General features: G+C 40.7%; 1 protein-coding gene across 2 annotated transcripts in view; it reads right to left on the bottom strand.

Moving 5' to 3' along the window:
• SCAMP1 (secretory carrier membrane protein 1) overlaps positions 1–7,948 on the bottom strand; it is a 91,918-nt gene extending 83,970 nt beyond the window's left edge. For both annotated transcript variants that reach the window (XM_063085830.1, XM_063085831.1), the window contains exon 1: positions 7,799–7,948. In XM_063085830.1, the coding sequence (XP_062941900.1) occupies positions 7,799–7,855 (57 nt within the window). In that variant the 5' untranslated portion in view covers positions 7,856–7,948. The remainder of the gene's footprint in view (positions 1–7,798) is intronic.
• Between the last annotated feature and the right edge of the window lie 12,893 nt (positions 7,949–20,841).

Here is a 20,841-nt window from a genome sequence, read left to right as displayed (position 1 = left end):
GTTTAAGTGGTAGGAATAGCAAATAATCCAACATAGAACTGAAAGAAAAAACAAAAAACCCACAGATCAGATACAAAGTTCTGATATTAACCAGTGAAGGTCTAACACCCCCAAAGAACACCTATAAAACTTAGAAGGACCAGAAGCACCCCAGGGTCCCAAGCCTGAAGGGAGGAGTGAAGGGCCTCAGCCACGCCCCCCCAAAGTCCACATCCAGCCCAGTGACAACCACTGAGCTGCCTCCAGAAGTGCCCCAGACTCCCAAGCTGGGGCAGTGTCCAGCCCAGCGATGACCACTGAGCCACTGCTGGAAGCACCATGGTCTCCCGGGGTAGGGGTGGGGGACCAAGGGCTCCAGCCATGCCCCACAAAGTCTGCATCTAGCCAAGCCACAACCAAGCTGCCGTCGGAAGCACCCTGGGCTCCTCTGACAGAATGAGGGGGGTGCCACAGGCCTCAACCATGCTCTCCCTTCCTTTTCCTCCCACCCTCTCCCCCCTTCTCCTCTCCTCCAACTGCTCTGCAACATCTTAGAATGTAAAGAAAAAATAATAATAAATTAATTATTAAAGACATATCACTCTGTACCACATAAATATGTACAATTATTACATGTCAATTAAAAAAATAATGTCAATTAAAAAATAACTTTAAATAAGATAACTAGAGAAATAAACCATTCTCATGACTTTAAAAAAAAAAAAAAGGAAGTAAAAAGACAACCAGAAAATGGGAGAAAATGTTTGCAAATCAGAAACCTGATAAAGGACTTGTATACAGAAATATATAATATAAAAATTTCTTATAACTCAATTATAAAAAAAGACAGATAACCCAATTCAAAAATAGGCAAATGATTTGAAGAGACATTTCTCCAAAGAAGACATGCAAATGGCCAATATGTACATGAAGAGATCCTCAACATCATTAGTTATCAGGGAAATGCAAATCAAAACCACTTCATACCCATTAGACTGGCTAGAATCAAAAACAGGCAATAACAAATGTTGACAAGGATGTGGAGAAATCTGCACTCTTGTGCACTGATCACAGTTGGTCAATGAGATGAAACCCATTTCCAAGCCACTGCTGGAAGTGGGAATATAAAATGGTACAGTCACTTTAGAAAAGGGTCTGGCAGTTCCTCAAATGATTAAACACAGAGTTACCATATGTTTCAGCAATTCCACTTCTAGGTATATACCCAAGAGAATTTAAAGCAAATGTTCAAACAAAAACTTGTACATGAATGTTTATAGCAGCATCATACATAATAGCCAAAAGGTGCAGACAACCCAAGTGTCCAGCAACTCAAAACCAAATGCCAAGCAGAAGGGGATTACTGGACTGCTCCCTGGCAACAGGTCTACAAGGGCTTCTTGTGGCAGTTCTTACGTGGGGGAGAGGAACAGGGGCTCCAACACTGGTCTATACATATGCAGTCAGAAGCTACAGGACATTACAGACTGCCCCACAAGAGACAAATGAAATGGAATGAAAGTGCTAAGGGGACTTGTTACAAGGTCAAACCCAACCAATCTCCATGTCACCCTACAACATAAAGCCTCGTCTCTAACTGAGATGATTGGACTCAATTCCAATAACCAATATATTGGAACATAAAAGAACACATGCATTCACAAAGTGGTACATACAGGTACAGAAATGTAATAATTACAGAGTTTCAAAGTAGAAAAAACTTCAGACACAAAAATCCCAGCTTTAGCAACTCTATAGATTATCCAACTTCTGCTTAAATTCCTTCAAGTGCTAGAGAATGCCATACCAAGAAGTCATTGTCAGGCTATTCTAATAGATTTTAAAAATCTCTTTGTTAGGATAAAGATTTGCCTTCATGTAAGCTTTGCTAATTAGCCTTATATTCTTTTTCTGAAGCAACAAATAACAGGTTTATTCATATAAACAACTGAGAACCCTTCAAGTATCTGATGACAGCTCTATTTCTCTTTAGCCTTCTGTAGACTACACCCATTGAGTAATTTAAAGTTAAATTATTCCTCCTAGGACTTGATTCCAATGACCATTCTGACTGGCTTCTTTGGGTACATCCTCCTACTATGTTCAAACCACTCTTCAAATATGCAATTTGCATTGAGAATAATACACAGGTGATTAGATCAGAACAGGAGATTGTAGAATCATTAATTTTTAGGAACTTGTCACTAATTTCATTAATCCAATATATATATATATATATTTTAGCAACTATATCACACTGGTGGTTCATATTAAGAAAATAACTAATACATTTCTTGGATCTGCATTCAGCACTATTAAATATTAATTGTACTCTTAAAAAAAACTTTTTGGGGTAATATCAGCACAAGAATAGTTTACTTTCAAATTTTTTCACAAACACCATCATCTCAAGTATACCTGTTGCTAAAGCTATGGGGCCAAAATAAAATGGTGTTCAAATACTAGTCTTGTCACGTGGCCCACTGTCCCTCCCTGACAGTTTCCACTGGCCATGAGATACTCAAGCCTAACCTAAAGGTTTTCTAAATAGCTTGAGTGTTGATCCACAGCACCTGACACTCCACTCTAAGATGACTGTCTCAAAAAGAATTACATATGTGGTTTTCAAGGCATAGTTTGAATTTTGATAAGATTAACAAGAAATTGTTAAGAGAGTTGCACCAGCCTGGACTAAAAGGAACAAACATTTCAAAATTAAAAGAGGAGGGCAGGCCAGTTGGCTCAGTTGGTTAGAGTGACCTTGAAACACCAAGGTCAAGGGTTCCAATCCCCTTACCGGCCAGCCACCAAAAACCAAACAAACAAAACCAAAAAAGGCTTCTGGGCTCCCAGCATTCAATGGGCAAGAAGCAGGCTGAAAACGCTACTCAGTTGCAGCAGGGGTCATTTTATATAGGGAAAAAAAAGGACCTCTCAGAGGGTGGAGCCAAAAGCAAAATAAAATAATAGATGAGGAATCACTTTCAGGTAGCAGAACTGCACCCTAATCAAGGAACACTCAATGCCCCCAAAGCTGGGGACCCTAACAACATGTGCTTGGCTAGATTTCAGAATTGCTATGGACCAGTAACTGCTACATGCCTCCCATTCCTCCCCTATTTGAATATCCACTGAGTGGATATTGGAATGTCCACTGAGATTATTCTTTATCTGTCTCACCATTTTATGCTGGGTTTATCTTTTCAGTTCATAGATCTGCCTCCTGTCAAGGAGTGGAGTCTAATCTTCCTCAACTCTTTTTGAATCTTGGCTGATCTTGTGGCTTCTTTTGACAAACAGAATGTAGAAAAAGCAACATATGACTCAAGAAGCCTTGTAGCTTCAGCTTTTGCTCTCTTTGGACACTGCTGCCACTATGTAAAAAGCCCAGGCTGTTAATAGTAAAGAGGCTACATGAAAGAGAACCACCGACAGCTCCAGGTAACCAGCAGGCACTTGAATGAGAACATCTTAAACCATCCAGTCCCAGTCAAGCCGCCAGGTGATTAAAGCTAAATGAATGACTCCAGGCAAAAACATTAACAAAAGAAAGAAAAACAGCCCAGCTAAGTCTAGCTCAAATAATAGAATTACGAACAAATAATTGTAATTTAAGCTATTACATTTTGGGATTGTTACACAGTGATAACTATCACTGTGTAGTTTTATTTATATTATTTTATAAATAAAATAATGATGCATCTCACGATGGATGGCATCTTAAGTTGATGAAATAAAATAAGCAGCTTGATACATGCTTTTTAAAAATATTAACCTAAGGAAAAGAAAACAGACACTCATGCAGTTGACATGAACATAAAATACCACAGACTATAAGCTATAATCACTATGTCCCAGATTAAAGTTGAAAGATAAACTTTTCAAAGTGACTATCAGAGGAAATCTTCAGAATCCCTTCCTAGTGCTATCCAATCTCCAAACTCAAAATTTTAAAGGGATAAGGAAAGGGCAACATTAACTTATTGTAAATGTCACTGTAAATGTAAATAAAACAAGAAGAATAACATCCTTGATGCTAACAAAATGAAAAGAAAAAAATTGGGCTCTGGTCCCCCAAAATTCATAGGTTGAAACCTAATCACCAAGGTGATGGATGGTATAACAAGGTGGGCCTTTGCGAGGTGATCAGGTCATGAAGGCTCTGCCATCATGAATGGGATTAATGCCCTTATAAAAAAGACTCCAGAGAGCTGCCTTGCTCTTCTACCATGTAAGGACACATAGAAAGTGCTGTCTATGAGAAACAGGTCCTCATCAGTCACTGAAACTGCTGGCACCTGGACCTTAAACTTCCTGGCCTCCAGAACTGTTAGCAATAAATTTCAATTGTTTATAAATTATCTAGTGTAAGATATTTTGTTATAGCAGCCCAAACAGACTAAGACAAATGAATAACATCCTTGAATTATGGGTCAATTTTTAACGACAAGCTTTCTAACTTTCAACTTCAACTAAACTCTCAGGATGCCACTGAAATTACTGTAACTTAAAAGGAAATATAAGTAAGAATGCTGAATTGTAAGCCACTTCTAAAAGACATTTAAATGGAGTAGAATCAATTTGAGACCAAAACAAAATGGACATTGTGCTCAATTTTAATATGGAGTTATTTTATTAGGTAGGAACCAAGTGTAGTGACAAAACACTAGAATTCAGAAAACTGTGATCTGGTCTAGCAGGGTGACCTAGGGCAAAGCACTTCATAATTTTTAGCCTTGATTCCTTGACTATGATCTGCCAAACAACTACTACTAGAACCCCAGAAGATCCAAAAGGAACATGAACTGCACCAAATTAATAGCTAAGAATACTGTGGTTAACTATAATTAAATACAATTTCATAAATTACTATTAATACTAAATATTAGCAACTAATTAAAGCCACCACACACTGAGCACTTACTACGTGCTAAATGTGTGTTCATCTAATCCTGTTAATTTTATGGGGAAGATACTATATCCTATTTTATAGAATGGTAAACTGAGGCTTAAAGAGGTTAAGTAATATGACAAGGCTGGTTATTGACAAAGCCAGCATCAAATGTAGGGGTTTTTTTTGTTTGTTTTTTTAAAAAAACAAAAAAACCCTCATGAGGCAAAATTTTTAACTATATCCTCTGCTGCCTCTCCACAAGAGCCTCAAGTGGAAGCTCCAAATACAAAACAAGAATTTTGGTGTCAGAAATACAACCGGGGGTACAGAGGAATCAGCAATGGACTAGGAATCAGGAGGCCTACATTCTAATGTCAATTCTACAGTACTACACATGCATAAGGCAACGAGCAAGTTAGCCTCTCTGGGTTTTGTTTCTTTAATCCACAAAATGAGATCTGACTAATCATTTTAAGATTTACCCTACCCAGCTCTGAAATTCTCATTTTCCTCAGCTTTTAAAAATTACATCAACTTAATGTTTTTTTCCATAACAAATTTTCTAATTCGATCATCATATTAATATATGCAAAAGCATATTAGAAGGCATGAAAATTTTCTTACCATTTATTTCTCCCTCCTATGAACAAAATGCACTCATTCTGGCACTTAATAAAGCTCTTATTTTCAAATATATCATGAGGTAACATAAAGACGGGGTCTTGGAACTTTTTAGATTTAAGTAGAGAGTATCAGAAATGTTATTTCAAAAATCAGTTTTACATAGAAGGAAGCAAAAGTAGAAAAAAATAAAAGAATATACTATATATGTAAAGCTTTACTTTGAGAAGAGGAAGAGCAACTGAACACAAATGGAACCATACAGGGTCAGATACACTGACAGTGCTGTAACAGTCACCAAAAACAGAAAGATCATAGCAGGACTATGTGTACAACCAAGTCTTCTTTAGACCTAAATGAACCATCCCTTGAAGCATTTTATGAACTTGAATAACCATTGTCCTCTGAGTCCATCCACTTATAGAGAATGAAAAACGTTTATAATTTTATGCTGAATGAGTATTTAAAACTATTTTTGGGTTTAGAATTACTACAGCAACCTTATGAATGTCAGAAGAGAGAAGTATCATGGCAACATTAGATGTCACAAAAGAGCAGTCTGGGCTAAGAAAAAGACAATGTCTTGCCCTAAGAAGAAACCAGCAAATATGAAATGAGCCATGAAATGAGATGACAAAATAGGAAAAGAAAACAAAAAAACCAGCCAAACTGTCAGATGCTGAATAAACAGCATCAATGAATTATCTGAACTAGGAAAGGCTAACGGTTTCTTACTGTTATATCTTCAAAATATTTTTAAAATAACACAAATTAGGCAATTTATGAAATATCTCTTTAGAACATCTATGATTTAAGAATAACCCTATTTTCCACAACATGGAAACGAGTCCAATACTAACTGAAACAAAACATTGCGGAGGAAAAAGTTCTTAAAATGCAACCATATCAACAGTAAAAAACAAATTTACATGGCAGTTGTACTAAATTTTCTTAAGTGATATTAGGGGCAACGGAATAGTGACTGTGTCACTACATTTCTACAAAGTGTGTCAAGTCGTCAATAATAACCAGGATCATTTCATTAAAATAATTCTCCACTAAATTATAATCAGAACAGGGATATTTTTCCTCTTCCAGAATCCTGGAAGATTAGTAAGACACAAAACCAGGAGTAAAAAGAAGAAATGTGAACTCAACAAGCCAGAAGTGACACTTGTGTGACCACAAATTAGAGCGACTATTTCATTTTGTGCGACTAAGAATCAAAGTTACTATTGCACATGGCCAGGGGAGATTAAGAAACAACTCCAACCAACACTTGGAGTTACAAATTACACGTGCTAAGTAGTCACACTCATGAAGAAACTCAGAGTACTTTTAAATAGAGTCACTTAGATGTTGCTTTAATTTAAGCACAGATAAAGAACAATCTTAGCCTCCTTCCTTTGAGGGTGTCTGTGCCAACCATTCCGAAGCAGGAGTTGATAAGGTCAAGTCCAAGAAGGAAAGCAGCTCATGTGGGAAATAGTATCCTCCAACAGCCCAGAGAAATGGTGACGCACTAGGAGCTTGGAAAATATCCCATCCTTTACCTTGCTGGGAGCAATTAGGTAGGAAGACGTCGTCCACGTGCACTATTGTTTCCCAGATGTTTGTTTTTTTTAACTTTTTTGATATCAATACCCTCAACCTCAGCCTAATAGGGACAGAGGGATGGCAGCGTCGCTGGTGGTATCTGGGCAAACCACAAGTTTATAAAATAAAAACACAATCTTTTGGGTGTTTTGGTGGGGGGGTTTTTGTTGTTGTTTTGGTTTGGGGTTATTTTTGCAGCGTACTCGGTGCCCTCACCTCTCTCCTCCACACCTCTGCCATCACCCGACGCACCTCTTAGCCGCTGCCGCCGCCTAGGGTCCCCATGACAGCCCCACTCCAGGGTGGGCCCCCCTCGGCAGCCTCTCGGCCCCCGCCCCGGCCCGGTCAGCCACACTTGCCCGGCAAGTGACAACTCCACCTGTCCCCGGCTCTCACTCCCCCCACTCCTGAGGGGCGATCCAGGACCCCTCCTGGCGCGCGGGCCCCCTCCCGGCCGAGGGCACGACCCTCCCCAGTCGGAGACGTGGGGAGCAGTGGGCCGACGCGGAGCTGAGGCGGTTCCAGCCCAAATCCCAAATGAGTGACGCGGGGGTCGGGGCGCGACCCCCAAATGGCGAGCGGCAGTTGCGCGCCCCTCTCCGGACTGCTGAGGGGAGTCGAGGGGCAGGCGCAGTGGGCACGAAAGAACTCGTCTGTTTTCACAAATAACAAGTCGCCGCGGCCGGAGATTCTGGGGTCGACGCTCACCTTGAAGGGGTTGTTAAGATCCGGGTCCGCAAACGGGTTACTGTCAAAATCCGACATCTCTCTCGCGCTCGGCGTCACTCACCCGACCCAGGCGCAGAGAGAGAGACGAAGCGAGGCCGCCGCCCCCCTGCGCGCTCACGTCGCCGCCGCCGCCGCCGCCGCCGCCGCCGAGCAGATCCGGGTGCAGCTCGCGGGGCCACCCTGCCGGCCGCGCCACTGAGCATGCCCGGTGCGACGGGCTCCCGGCCGTGGCGCCGCTCCGGTTCGTCGTCCCGTTCCTCCGGGCCTGGATTCAGCGCTCCGGGCTTTGGCTACGACCGAGCAGGGACGGGGCGGAGGGAGCGGTGGACGGAAGGTGGAGGTGCCGTGTCCTCCGCTCCAAGGGCCCGACGGAGGTTCCGCGTGTGGAGGGGCGAGGCGTCCGGCTCACTCGGTTGTGTTAACACCGGTTTAAAATCGGCTCCCTGGGACCCACAGTGACTTAGGGAAGAGGTGGCGTTTTGTGGGAGAGAAAGACGCACAGTGACCCCACCTGCCAGGTTGGGGCCGTGACGCGGCGGCACACCTGGGGAGGGGTGGCTGTTTAACCACGCTCCGGGCGCGGGGCACTGAAGAAACCTCTGCACTGATCTCTAAAGGTAACCTTCCGGGGCGCCCGGCCCTCGCTAATGAATTTTGCTCACCCCTGACCCCACCTGCGAATCCCAGCTTCCCATCTTCCGGTCTCTCCGACTGTAGGTTGCTGGTAAATCACGGAGAGCAGCCTCGATCCGCACTTACAGCATGGAGGTTTGGGACAGAGATGAGATTCAGTACCAGCGTCCAGCTCCTGTCCCATCCTCCGGATCCGCAAAATGGCTACTTCGGAAATAATGGTGGGGAGGAGTGGCACGAGCTCACAGAGATCAAGACCCTCAAGTTAATGCTAGTGGAAAACAAAAAACAAAACAAAACAAAAATGCCGGGTTTTCTTTTTTCAGGCATTTGGGTGCAAAACATACACTTCTGAATTTTTCCTATTCTTTCTCCAACACCAATGATCAAAACAAGCGCATGTGTAAGAAATTCATTAGTACCACTCGTTGCCCATCTCTGAACTTAATGAGAGGACATTGCTTTCCCTCACTTTAATCTTCCTTCTGCGCCAACAGAAAAGCACTTAGATGAAGCCACGAAAAGCCAGAATTATTTTGACTTGGCGGGTGCCTAAGAATTGGAAAGATCTAGATTTAGTCTTCCTCGGCCTTTTGGAGGCTTCCTCTATGCAAAGTCACCCAGAAAATGATACTTTCTCCCAACTGTGAAAACACTAGCTAGAGAAGGTAAACAGAAAGCACATTTGCTATAATCTCCCTTTGACGGGATCCAGGTTGGGATACCTGACCAAGCAGCTGCTTCTAGGCAGCCACTGAGATTGTTAGCAAGTAAGTGACAACAGACAAGGATGATCATGGCGGAGCTGTAAGATTCTAGATATGAAAATCAGGCAAACTGTTGTGCTCACCATCGTGTCCTCAGCTGCTGCCCGGTGCCCAGTTCATAATTTAGTGCTCAATACATGTATCGGGTTCAAATCCCAATTCTGATACTTACTACGTGTGCTACTCTTTTCACTTCCCTGAGTCTGTAAAGGGTTATTTAAGAGTTAAATGAGATAACATATAGGAAAGTGTCTCGTATGTATTTAGTGCCTGACAAAGATTGAATTTCTGAAAATGGCAAGGGGGCCCAGCCATTGTTCTTTTGTGCTTTGCCTCATTTCTCCTGATCTTGACCTTGCCCAGCTGGTCACCACTTTGGCCCTCGCTTCTGTCACCACTTTGGCCCTCGCTTCTGTCACCACTTTGGCCCTCGCTTTCTCCACCTGTCCTCCAAATGACTCAAACAATCAACAGCTATTTATTATGCATCTACTATGTTCCAAGACAATGAGGATCAGCCAAGCCAGCATTGCAGGCTGGAAATTTCCAACTATGCTCTGTTTACAGCTGATGATGTTAGCTCCTAATGCAAAAGTTTACAGACTTCATTGTTACAGAGTCACTTGGAATACTTTAAGTTGTAGACACCCTCCTCTCCACACCTCCTATCCGTGAGATTCTGCTTAAGGTATCTGAGATAAAGGTCCTGGATTGGCATTTTTTATTTTATTTTTTAAATGCCTCTATATACAAATACATTATTTTATATAGATGCATAAATGGATTCATAGGATTTTTTTTTACTCTTCAAAGAAAAATTTTATTCTTTGTCTTCCCTCTTCTCTTCCCCTGTTAACCACTTTGTATATTTCTTTCAATATTCTTATTATATATCTACATTCACATACTGTAATACTCACATACTCATATTCAAACACATAATATATATTCATGCAGATATATATTTACTCTCAAAATCAGTTTTGTCATTAAAAATGGGGTTATATACATATTTTTCTGCAACTTGTTTTTCTTAATAATACTTACAACCAACGTTCATTGGCAAAAAGATAGTCTAAGGTTTCTTACCCTGTGTGCCACATAAATATCACTTTTTATGTATACCATAACAACTGAGGTGAAAAAGTTGGGAAGCATGGCCTAATGGAAATCCCTCTAAATCAACAACCATACCTCTAATTCACTCTTTGTAACTACTGCAAACTCATAGTGTTTAAAGGACCGCAGGTGATTCTGATTGTGGTAATGTGCTGACCACACTTCAAGAATAAGAATATTCAGATATGTAGTCCATGGATGAGCTTATTAATTCATTAGCTTTCATGAAATTTAGAATTATAGGATGTAAGTGCCGAAAAGAACCTTAGCCACTTTCATGGTAGATGAAGAAACTGAGTTTGGACAGGTGAAGTAATTTCCTTCAGTCACCAAGGAAGTGAATGGGGGAACTGGGAATAAAACTCAGGTCTCTTGACCCAAGTTGCAGACATTATGTTGGTAGGTTTGATTAGTAATAACTTCATATAGAAAGAAGAAACGCTATGTGCAAGGTAGAAAGTCAGCATACAGGAGGCCTCATCTGTTGCAGGAGTTCGTTTTTAGGAGCTGGCTCCTGAATTTGATATAACAAAGAACCAAAACTAGCTTCTAGGCCCAGCTCTGCCACAGACCAGCTGTGTGACTTTGGTCATATCAGCTCACCTCTTTGGAGTTTCTGCACTAGTCCATAACTCTTGAAACTGTTAAGTGGTAAATAATGTTTTGTATGTTGCAGATAAAGCCTTGAACCAGACCTAAGGCTAGGACCTCCTCCTCAAAAACTTCCTAAAAGGCCTAAAACATGGCTAAATGATATCTCAGGTCCTTCGGACAGCTCTAACATTTATTAATCTGTGACAGTTGCTCACCCCTCCCTAACCTTGTTACTTTTTCCCCTCAGGAAAATGATAGGGATGTCACCATTATCATGCAGCTTCTCCTCAGTCTGATGAATTTAATTTGTGAACCTATTGAGCAGGAGCTTAGGCTGAATTTCATGTTTTCTATACTGGCTAGCACATAGCTGGTAAATGCCAAGTTAGAAATTTACTTTTCTGACCTCAAGAGATTCACTGGACTCTGGGCTAACTGATAGGTTAGAACTGAAATCCATGATCTCTCACCGTGGACCCAGTCTCAAGATTTTCTGCTGTCTGCTGCTTCTGATACACACAACGCCCAAATGAGCCCATCTGGCCCCCTATTCTGCCACTGGCTACACTTCCAGGAGGTATCAGAGGAGATGAAGACACTCTGTGGTAGGTCAAATAATGCCCCCCCCCCCACCACCACCAAGATGTCCATGCTGTAATCCCGGAACCTATAAATATGTTACCTTACAGGGCAAAAGGGACTTTGCAGATGTAATTAGGTTAAAGACATTGAGATGAGGAGATTATCTTGGATTATACAAGTGGGCCCAATGTAATCATGAGTCCTTAAAAGTGGAAGAAGGCAGAAAAAATGTTGACTGTGAAGACTGAGGAAGGGGTTCATGACCCAAGGCATGTGACTGGCCTCTAGAAGCTGGGAAGAATCCTCAGCTGACAGCCAACAAGGAAATGCAGATTTCAATTTTATAACCTCAAAGAATTAAATTCTGCCAGTTACCAGTGAGCAAGGAAATGATTTCTCCCTAGAGTCTCCAGAAAGGACCCAGCCCTGCTGACACCTTGATTTTAGCCTAGTGAAACTCATACTGAACTCAAGACCTACGGACTTGTAAGATAACAAATTTGTGTTGTTTTAAACTGCCAAATCTGTAATAATTCATTACAGCAGCAAGAAAATCTCACTGGGGCATGGAAAGTAGAAGAAAGAAGAAAGACATGCACTCAGTTCCGTGGTGTCCCAGAGATTTCCAAGCAGCAGATCCTTCAGCTTAAGGAAAAGAAGCAAATGGTGTTGAGGAAGAGAAAATGAATGTCATTTGACTTGTCCGAGTGAATACTCTTGGTTATACCCAAATGTTAACTAGCTATGTACATTGCACTGAGATGGTATTAGGAAAAAAAGGAGGAGGGGGGGAGGAGGAAGAGGAGGAAGAGTATACAAACCATCTCTCTTTGGCTTTGGAGCTGGTATTTATTATTATTAAAGGGAAGCAGATCTCATATTCTTCCCTCTTTATTCTGAAAAGCCACCCAATAGTCAGCAAGTGCTGTATATGCCTTCTCTTAGATCTGGTTCCTCCTCTCTATCCTTCCTCCACTCCTCCAGGAATCCTTTCCTGCTCACCTCCCCACTTCACCAAATTCCATAATACTATCAGAGTATTTATTATCTTTCCTATAATTTATTTCTGCATTATATATCTTCCCCCATTGGCCATAGCACCCTGAAGGCAGAGATTGTATGTGTTTATTTTGTTTGGGGGGATTTTTTTGGTGGCTGGCCAGTATGGGGATCCAAATCCTCGACCACGCTCTTATCAACTGAGCTAACCAGCCAACCCTTGTATGACTTTCAACATTGTGCCTCCAACATCTGACATGGTGCTGGCAAATGTGAATGAATGAGTGTCACAGCTTCAATATGGCCCTAATCATCTTTGCTTCCATTAGTGAGATATTATTTGGGTGGCTCTCCCATTATTGCAACTGTTATTTTTTTGACAATTCTGATTAAGTACTCATCTAAATACCTTTATGATCTTCTTGTTGACTGCAGGAGAAATACTAAGTTCAGTCCCATGTCGTTCAATGTCCTTCCCAACATGGGCTCAGCCTATCTTTCCAGCTTTACCTCTCCCCCATCAGCTGTCTACACATATATATTTATGTATCTGCTTCCCTTTGTCCTACTTTTTTCCAAACTGCAGGTCTTGTAGTTCAGCCCACTAGTGGGTCATAAAATCAATGTAGTGAACTATGATTAACACATTTTAAAAATAGGATAAAAAATATCCAAACATGTGGCACACAATAAACAAAAGGTTCACAAAACTTCTGTTTCAGTTCTGTGTGTGTGTGTCGCACTTAAAATTTACTTTTTACTGTGGACACTGCCCTAAACTGAGAATTCCTCAAAGATAGGTATGTGTTTTATTTTATTGTGGTTGTTGTTTATTATTTCCAGTACTTATCACAGTGGCTGGCAAAACATTTACAAATTATTTATCTGTTGAATGAACAAGACTGAACTGAGGGAATTTGGGAGTTAAAGACTATAGAGCAACACCAACAGCACAAAGACAAGAAGCGTGGCCTTCCTCAAGGAATCAAAGCCATCACTCTGTCTCCACAAGACTGCCTCGGTTCTCCCACACTGTCATAGCATATGCACTTAGGCAAACAGAGAGGCACTCAGGTACCAATGGCGAGTTTCTACTGCTGCCTCTCTATCAGTTCACAAACTGCTGTGGAATATCTCTGGTGTGAGGTCTGACCTTGATGCTGGAAGGAACCTGAAATATAAAGGCTTAATCCCAGAGCCAGGACTAAGATGAGGCCAGATAGGCTTCTAGGGTGCAAATTTTAAGTAGGTGCTCACTCTGAGGGTCGAGAAAGTCAACCCTGCATTCAGTCCCTCCTTAACCTTCTAACTAAGTTGGTGAAAGGAGACAAGCACAGGGAAGTGCCAGGAGTTTTGCAGGAAGGCTGACCTGGGCTGACCTGGGCTCAGATTCCTGCTCTGCTGCCTTCTAGGTAGTGTGACTTCAGACAAGTTGCTCATCCTCCCTGATCCTCAGGTTCCACTGCTCACCTCCTCTATTACCACCCTAATCCAGACTATCGACATCTCTCAGCTAGGTCACTGAGATAGCCTCTTAACTAGTCTCCCTCCTTCTACCCTTGTCTCCCTACAATTTAATGTCAACAAAGTGCCAAACTGATTCTTTTAAAATGTAGGTTAGCTCATGTCACTCATCCACTCAAAGCCTCTGATAGTTTCTCAGCTGTATCAGTAAAAGCCGCCTTATCACAATGAACCTTGCAAGGTCCTATGGGCTCTGGTCCCTATGGCCTCTCTCTCATTGCTCTCTCCCATATTATTCTTTCCAGCCACCCTGGCCTCCTCACCATTTGCCATCTACCCTAGGCATGCTGCCACCACAGAGCCTTTGTCCTTCTCTTCCCTCTATGACTGTGTGGCCCACTCACTCACCTCCTTCAAGTCTTTGATCAAATGTTAGTCTCCCAGTAAGACCTTCCCTGATCACCTTTTCAAAAGGTTTAAAACTTTTAAACCACTACTCTCTAGCACATCTTCCTCCCCTCCCTGTCTTATTTTTCTCTAGAGTTCTTTTCACCATTTGACATACTCTCTGCTCCCAGTAGAATGTTAGCTCCTTGAGAACAGTAATTTTTGTCAGTTTTGAACACAGAAGTATCCTCAAAACTATTTGTTGAATGAACAAATTTATCAAATAGCAGTAATAATACTTCCACAGAGAATTGTGAAAATTAAAACAGAGAATGCTCAATAAATGGTAACATGATTAAGGAACAATAACTCAAGGAAATAATTAAAGAATTAATAACTCAAGAAAAAAGAGTTAAATATAAAATTGCAAAAAAAAAAAAAAAAAAGCAATTTAAGATAGGCAAAGACAAGAGGCAACAGAGGCATTCAGAGGGAAGAGGGGTGGTTGTGTCCTGGAGTGGGCTGAGGAGGCTTCGCTTAAAAGGACTGAGTTGACTTGGGCCTTGAAGCTGGTAACACTGGTATCAGTGTGAAGCATGGAAAGGACAGAGGAGCACAACTTTTGGTGCAAAAAGCTTGAGCAAAAGCACGAATGTGAAAGAGCATGTGATAGAAGAGCTTTCGCTATCCGGCGTGTATTGAGGGAGAGACAAAAGGAGAGCAGGTAGCAAGGGAAGGAGTGTTCTTCCTTCCCCACCAGGGGTTTTGGTATATTAATCTGTTATCTTCAGCTCAATAAGTTGGCCACTAGCAAGCCATAGATTCAAACCACAGCCCATTATCCAGCTCACTGCCTCCCAAGCTCACCACCTAAGCCAACCCCTGCCCAACCAGCTATGTAAAGTAACCCCCCTTCCCATGTGATTATATGTTGTTCAAGAGTCTGAGTGTCCTCCAGATAATTACATCATAGTGTCATTTGTAATAATTCATATATAAAAGTATTCTATAGTACAGATACATAATAAACATAAAAATAAATGTATATTTTGATCCTCAGTTTACCTATACATGTACATATAGTTCCCTCTACCAAGAATGTCTTTCTCCCACTCACTTTCCACTTGTCAAAGTCCAGGCAATCCTTCATGACCAATTTCAAATGATGCATCCTATATAAATCCTTACTAGATATCCCTCATCCAAGTTTGTCTCTCTTTTCCCTACAGTATACAAAACAATTCCATCTCTTTGTTATAGAATTCATCATAGACCCAATCCCTATGGGTACAAAGTTATTACTACATGTCCAGTGTATATGGTGAGCTCTCCATTAATATTTGCAAGTGAATAAATGTATCTGTTTCTCTCTCCATGATGTGACCTTCTGAAGGTGGAAAGAAATTTTGTCTTTATATCTCTCCCTCACAGGACCTAGCACAGTTTCCTGCTCATAGTAGGTACTCAATAAATAATTATGTTTACAGTAAGGTCTGTTAGCTTATAAAAGACATTGCCACTTAACATCTTTGGTCAGAATAAGCCCAAATATAAGATTAAGAGAAACCATTTTAGTAGTCAATACAAACGTGCAGCTATTATGATAATATACTCTGGACTGAAATTCTGAATTCTAAATGATGATTTCATAGAAACACCATGGAAGCATTTCAAATGGTGTGGGTAAATTAGATGCAAGAATTAACTGTGTTAGTCCATTCAGGCTGCTATAAAAAAACACATTAGACTGAGTAATTTATAAACAACAGAAATTTATCTCTCACAGTCCTAGAGGCTGGAAAATCCAAGATCAAGGTGCTAGAAGATTTGGTGTCAGGTGAGAACTTGCTCTCTGCTTTGTAGATGGTGCCTTCTTTCTGCATCTTCATATGGTGAAAGGGGTGGACAAGCTCCCTTGGACCTCTTTTATAAGGGCACTAATCCCATTCATGATGTCTCCACCCTCATGATCTAATCACCTCCTAAAGACCCCACCTCTTAAAACTATTGCATTGGGAATTAGGTTTCAACATATGAATTTTGGGATCGACACAAACATTCAGATCATAGTACTAACTGTAGAGCTCATTTTATTGTTGAGAATGATCTGCATAAGAACTTTATGGTGAAATTATCCTCATTTTGCAAGATAGGAATACATTGCACATATGTGTGTATATATGTATGTATACAGACACACTTAAATATTAAGGAGGAGTTTAACAGTGATCGTATTTAACATACTATAAGTTACTGTCCTGCAACTACTTTGGATCTCAGTTTGATCTACATGTCGACAATCAGAGAGAGGCTACTGTTATTTTAATCTAGGTACATTTTCAGAAAAGTAAATTTTGTTTTTTTATGAACCATAAATTATACAATCATACTTGATATTACCTAATGTGTATGCAGTTTCATAAAAGTCTTCAAAGTAAAGATGGTTTTCAATTTTTAAATTACAAATTAGGCACAAATCTTCAGGGGACTCTTGTAAGAGACGAAATAATCATGGCAATCTAACCCATTTTCTGATTTCCCCAAAGAAATACCTCCAAATGTGATTATTAGGCCTTTAAGGAAAGAAAGGTTACTTTCAGGCTCTCCCTTTCTACTTTAATGCTGAGAATTTTTTTAAAAAATCAGATTTATTTATAATTTCTATTATCTTCCCTACTTTATATTAAGAGAGAGTAGAGACAGCTAAATTTTCTTGAATGCCTGGCATATGTCAAGCACAAAATTCTGGAGGCTCAACAGACATTTTCTTGTATAACAACATTCCTTTGGGAGCTAAGTGTTATTATCCCCATTTTTCAAATGAGACAATGGGAACTCAGAAAAGCAATGTAAGTGTGAGAATTATTTTGAGAATTATCATGAGAAATAGATACCTCATATCTGGAATTTTATATTTTTGGTCCTTGTGCTCTATGCTAGCTTTATTATATTGCCCAAGTAGAGAATTCCATGTTGTTTTTCTTTTACAGAAGTGACATAATATTTGTTCCCTAAACATGCTGTTGTAACTCATGCTTCCCCATGTTCATCTACAAGAAGACCGGAGAAGCAGCAACAGGGATGTGGATAACCATATCCATAGTCTCTGGGTCTCTCTTCACCTGCCTCTACTGCGTCATCTCCCTTCAGTTGACCTGTCCATGGGGCAGCTGCCCCAGTTGGTTTACCTCCATTTGTGGCCTCAGGAACTTCTATGGTTCTGTCTGCCTCTTGGCATGGTTTTAGGCTCTAGAGCTGAGGGCAGACATTCTCCCTCCCATTCACGTTAGCATGGACCTACTCAAACCTCATATTCTCTAGAGGTCTGAGCCAAGGCATTGGGTTCTGTTGCGAAATGGGTCTTCCACAGGGTGGTCCTCATCATTTTAGTTTTTAACAGTGCTTTGGTGAGTAACAAATTTTTCTATAGACACTCTCTTTAAATTTTCAAGTTCCCTTGGGAGCTTGGTTAGAAGACAGTAAAAAGCCACCACATGGTGTCACAAGCAAACTGTCCTTTTGATGGCAAACATTATCACTAAACCAAGCCTGGGCACTTTGACATTCTCACACTTCAAATGATCCTGCCTGGTTGAGTAATAGTTTCAGAGGTCAAAGCACCAACCTGTTCCTCTTCTTTTTTTCTGAAAACTGCTTAGTCCTAGGACTGGGCATCAGCTCCAACTTGTCTCATCATTGACTCTTCCAGAAAGCCCAGAGGCCTCAGGCAAACCTAACTTCCTAAAATAACAGGAGATATGCAAATTAGCTTCCTCTAGATCATCCCAGGACTACATATTTCACGTTGAGCTGTAGTTAAGGAAATTGGAGGCCCTTATCTTTTGACTATTAATTTCCAATACTCCCTTTCTTTGGCTCCTGCATGTAGTCTATCCTGGCCACTCCTACCCAAGGAATTAGTTGTGCCTTCTTTTGTAGAACCAGAGAACTGCACAAATCTTCATTATCTATAGAAATGATTACCTTGTATTGGTAATACAAGATTGGGTTCTGCCAAAATCAGAACCTTGAATGCAAGTGACAAGGAAAGTGGGTACAAGTAGTTTATTTGGGTGATGTTCCCAGGAATCCAGAGTGAGAGAGAGGAGAGAATAATAAAGATAAAGAGGAAAAGTCAATAAAAGAGGAATTATTAAGCAGGTTACAATTGCAGGTAAGTGAGGCTCAATCACAGTGGGGATCTGCTGAGGAACCAGGTAGAGGTTCCCTACAATTGTCCTTTAAGCATGGGAAAGCAAGGGCATTTACCCACCATTTCTTGTCCCCCATTGGTTAACATTTTCCTCTTAGGGGTGTTAATTACACACACACACACACACACAAAGAGCAGTTGAGTAGCTTCTGGGAAAGCCCTGAAGCAGAAAAGCTGAGAAACTCATCAGGCACTAGCCGTGAGAAGCCATCAGTGTGCTCTTTTACTGTCCACTGCAGCCGCAGCTCAAGTCAGAGGTTGCCAAAGGAACCAATGGTGTTTCTACCACACCTCTTGGCACACCTCCGTCCCCCTTTAGATTATATATACCTCTGGGGACACACACCACATCTTAATTATCACATCCTTGATACCCAGCACAGCATCTGACATAAGGTAGAAGCTGAATGATTGCGTGGATCATGGATGGATGGAGTTAAAACTAAAGAAATTTCTTTCACATCAGATTTGCACTCACCTAACAGCTTTTCTAACCTCTTTTTATTAACTTGCTTGTTAATACTAGTTGTTGTCATATGTTCTGAATTTTTGCTACATAATGCTGTATTTTATCATAGTACATACAAGCTGTAGTAAAAGTTTCTAAGATTTTTTAAAAACAATGACATTTCTTTAAAAATAAAATAAAATTATGAAATAATTTGTCTTCCCTTTATCTGCTTTGTAACCAACGTTTTGCCATAAAGGGCACAGGAAGATCAGTGATTGTAAAATCAGAGCAGAAAACATTTACTTTGTCAGGCAAAGTAAGGTTCCAAAAAAATTAATCACATTTTCACAAGAGTATTAGACTGGTTTCCTGATTAAATTGTAATTTGGTACACAAATGAATTTGAAAAATAAAGTCAATGGAGATTTAGTGATGTGAGATTTTAAAAGTTAATGTTAAAACAAAAATAATCAAGTTGAATAATTTCTAAATAAACGGAGTGAGAATCCCAGAACATTAGCTCAAGTTGAGAAGCTGAGAATTCAGACAGGTCTAAACTTGTCAAGGTAGCCTGTAGACAGGCTCATCAGAGCACAACTTTAAGGAGACCAAGGAGCATTATGGGAGGGACAGAGAGAGATGCTGACAGCCAGTCTCTAGGAAGGCTCTAGCCCTGAGGCCACTGAGGGACAGAAACTCTTTCTTTATCCCCTCACAGGCCATGTGCCTGATGGGAAAAGAGTTAAGCCCCAGTGGAGAGAATGGAGAGCCCAGGTTTGTTCTGCGGTCAGGGGCTGAGATCTGAAAGGAAGGACAGTTCCGAATGCAGTGTGACATGCATCATTGCCATTGCCTTCCTGTCCTGTCTTCAGAAACTCATGCCAAATTCCTAGAGAGGGAAAAGCTGTAATAGAGAGCAAGCTCAATAAAGCGCTATGATCGCGAGAAGCACAGTGAGGAACTGAAAACTGCTCTGCATCATGTGGGGAAAGAAATACCTCACTCCAGAATGAATAACTCTGCCTGTATTGGGAGAATGGAAAGAAGGGGTTAGGCTGAGCAGCAGAAGGGTCCACATCAGGCACTTGTAGGTGGAAGCAGAGGGTGGTCATGATGGAACCTACAGAGAAAAGCAGTAACATCAAGAAGAGAAGGTGGAGGTGTCCACCAGCTGGGAGGCAGGGCTGAGATTAAAACCGCACCTCATGCTTTCTGCAGAATCATAAAGGGCATCCTCTAATTCTCTTACTATGTGACTGCCCATCTCAGGCCAAACCACACTGACCTAGACTAGTTACACTGATGCTTACTGGACAACACTGATTTTTATTCTTCCCCAAGTCCATTCTATTAAACATACAAATGAGACATGGTATTAAATACTTCTTAGTATTTGTCAAGGTAAAGAAAATTATTAATAAGAAAATATATTAAATTTCATTCATGTGTTAGTACTTGTGATTTAACATACAAGCAACTGATATCTGATAGAAGAAAGGTTCTAGATTACGCTATCAGCTTCCATAAATTTGAGAAAAAGATTTTGGAATGGCATTCTGGTGTATTACCCCACTAAAACAAAAACGTTATTTGAGAAAAATGCAGAAAACTTAAGTCAATGGTTAAATCGGCAATGCTAAACCCCTGCATAGATGATTATATAACTATTAAAATAATGTTTAAAAAGAATCTATAATCTGCTTAAAAATAATCTGTGAGAACAAGTATAATAATAAATGGAAAAAGGTAGGCTATAGAGAGTATAAAAAGTAGAGGTATGAGTTCATTTTAAAAACCTAAATTTGGAAAAGAG

This window comes from Cynocephalus volans, chromosome 2 (genome assembly GCF_027409185.1).
Source record: "Cynocephalus volans isolate mCynVol1 chromosome 2, mCynVol1.pri, whole genome shotgun sequence".
In the NCBI taxonomy this organism is placed as follows: Eukaryota; Metazoa; Chordata; class Mammalia; order Dermoptera; family Cynocephalidae; genus Cynocephalus; species Cynocephalus volans.
This window is presented reverse-complemented; position numbering and strand designations above follow the sequence as displayed.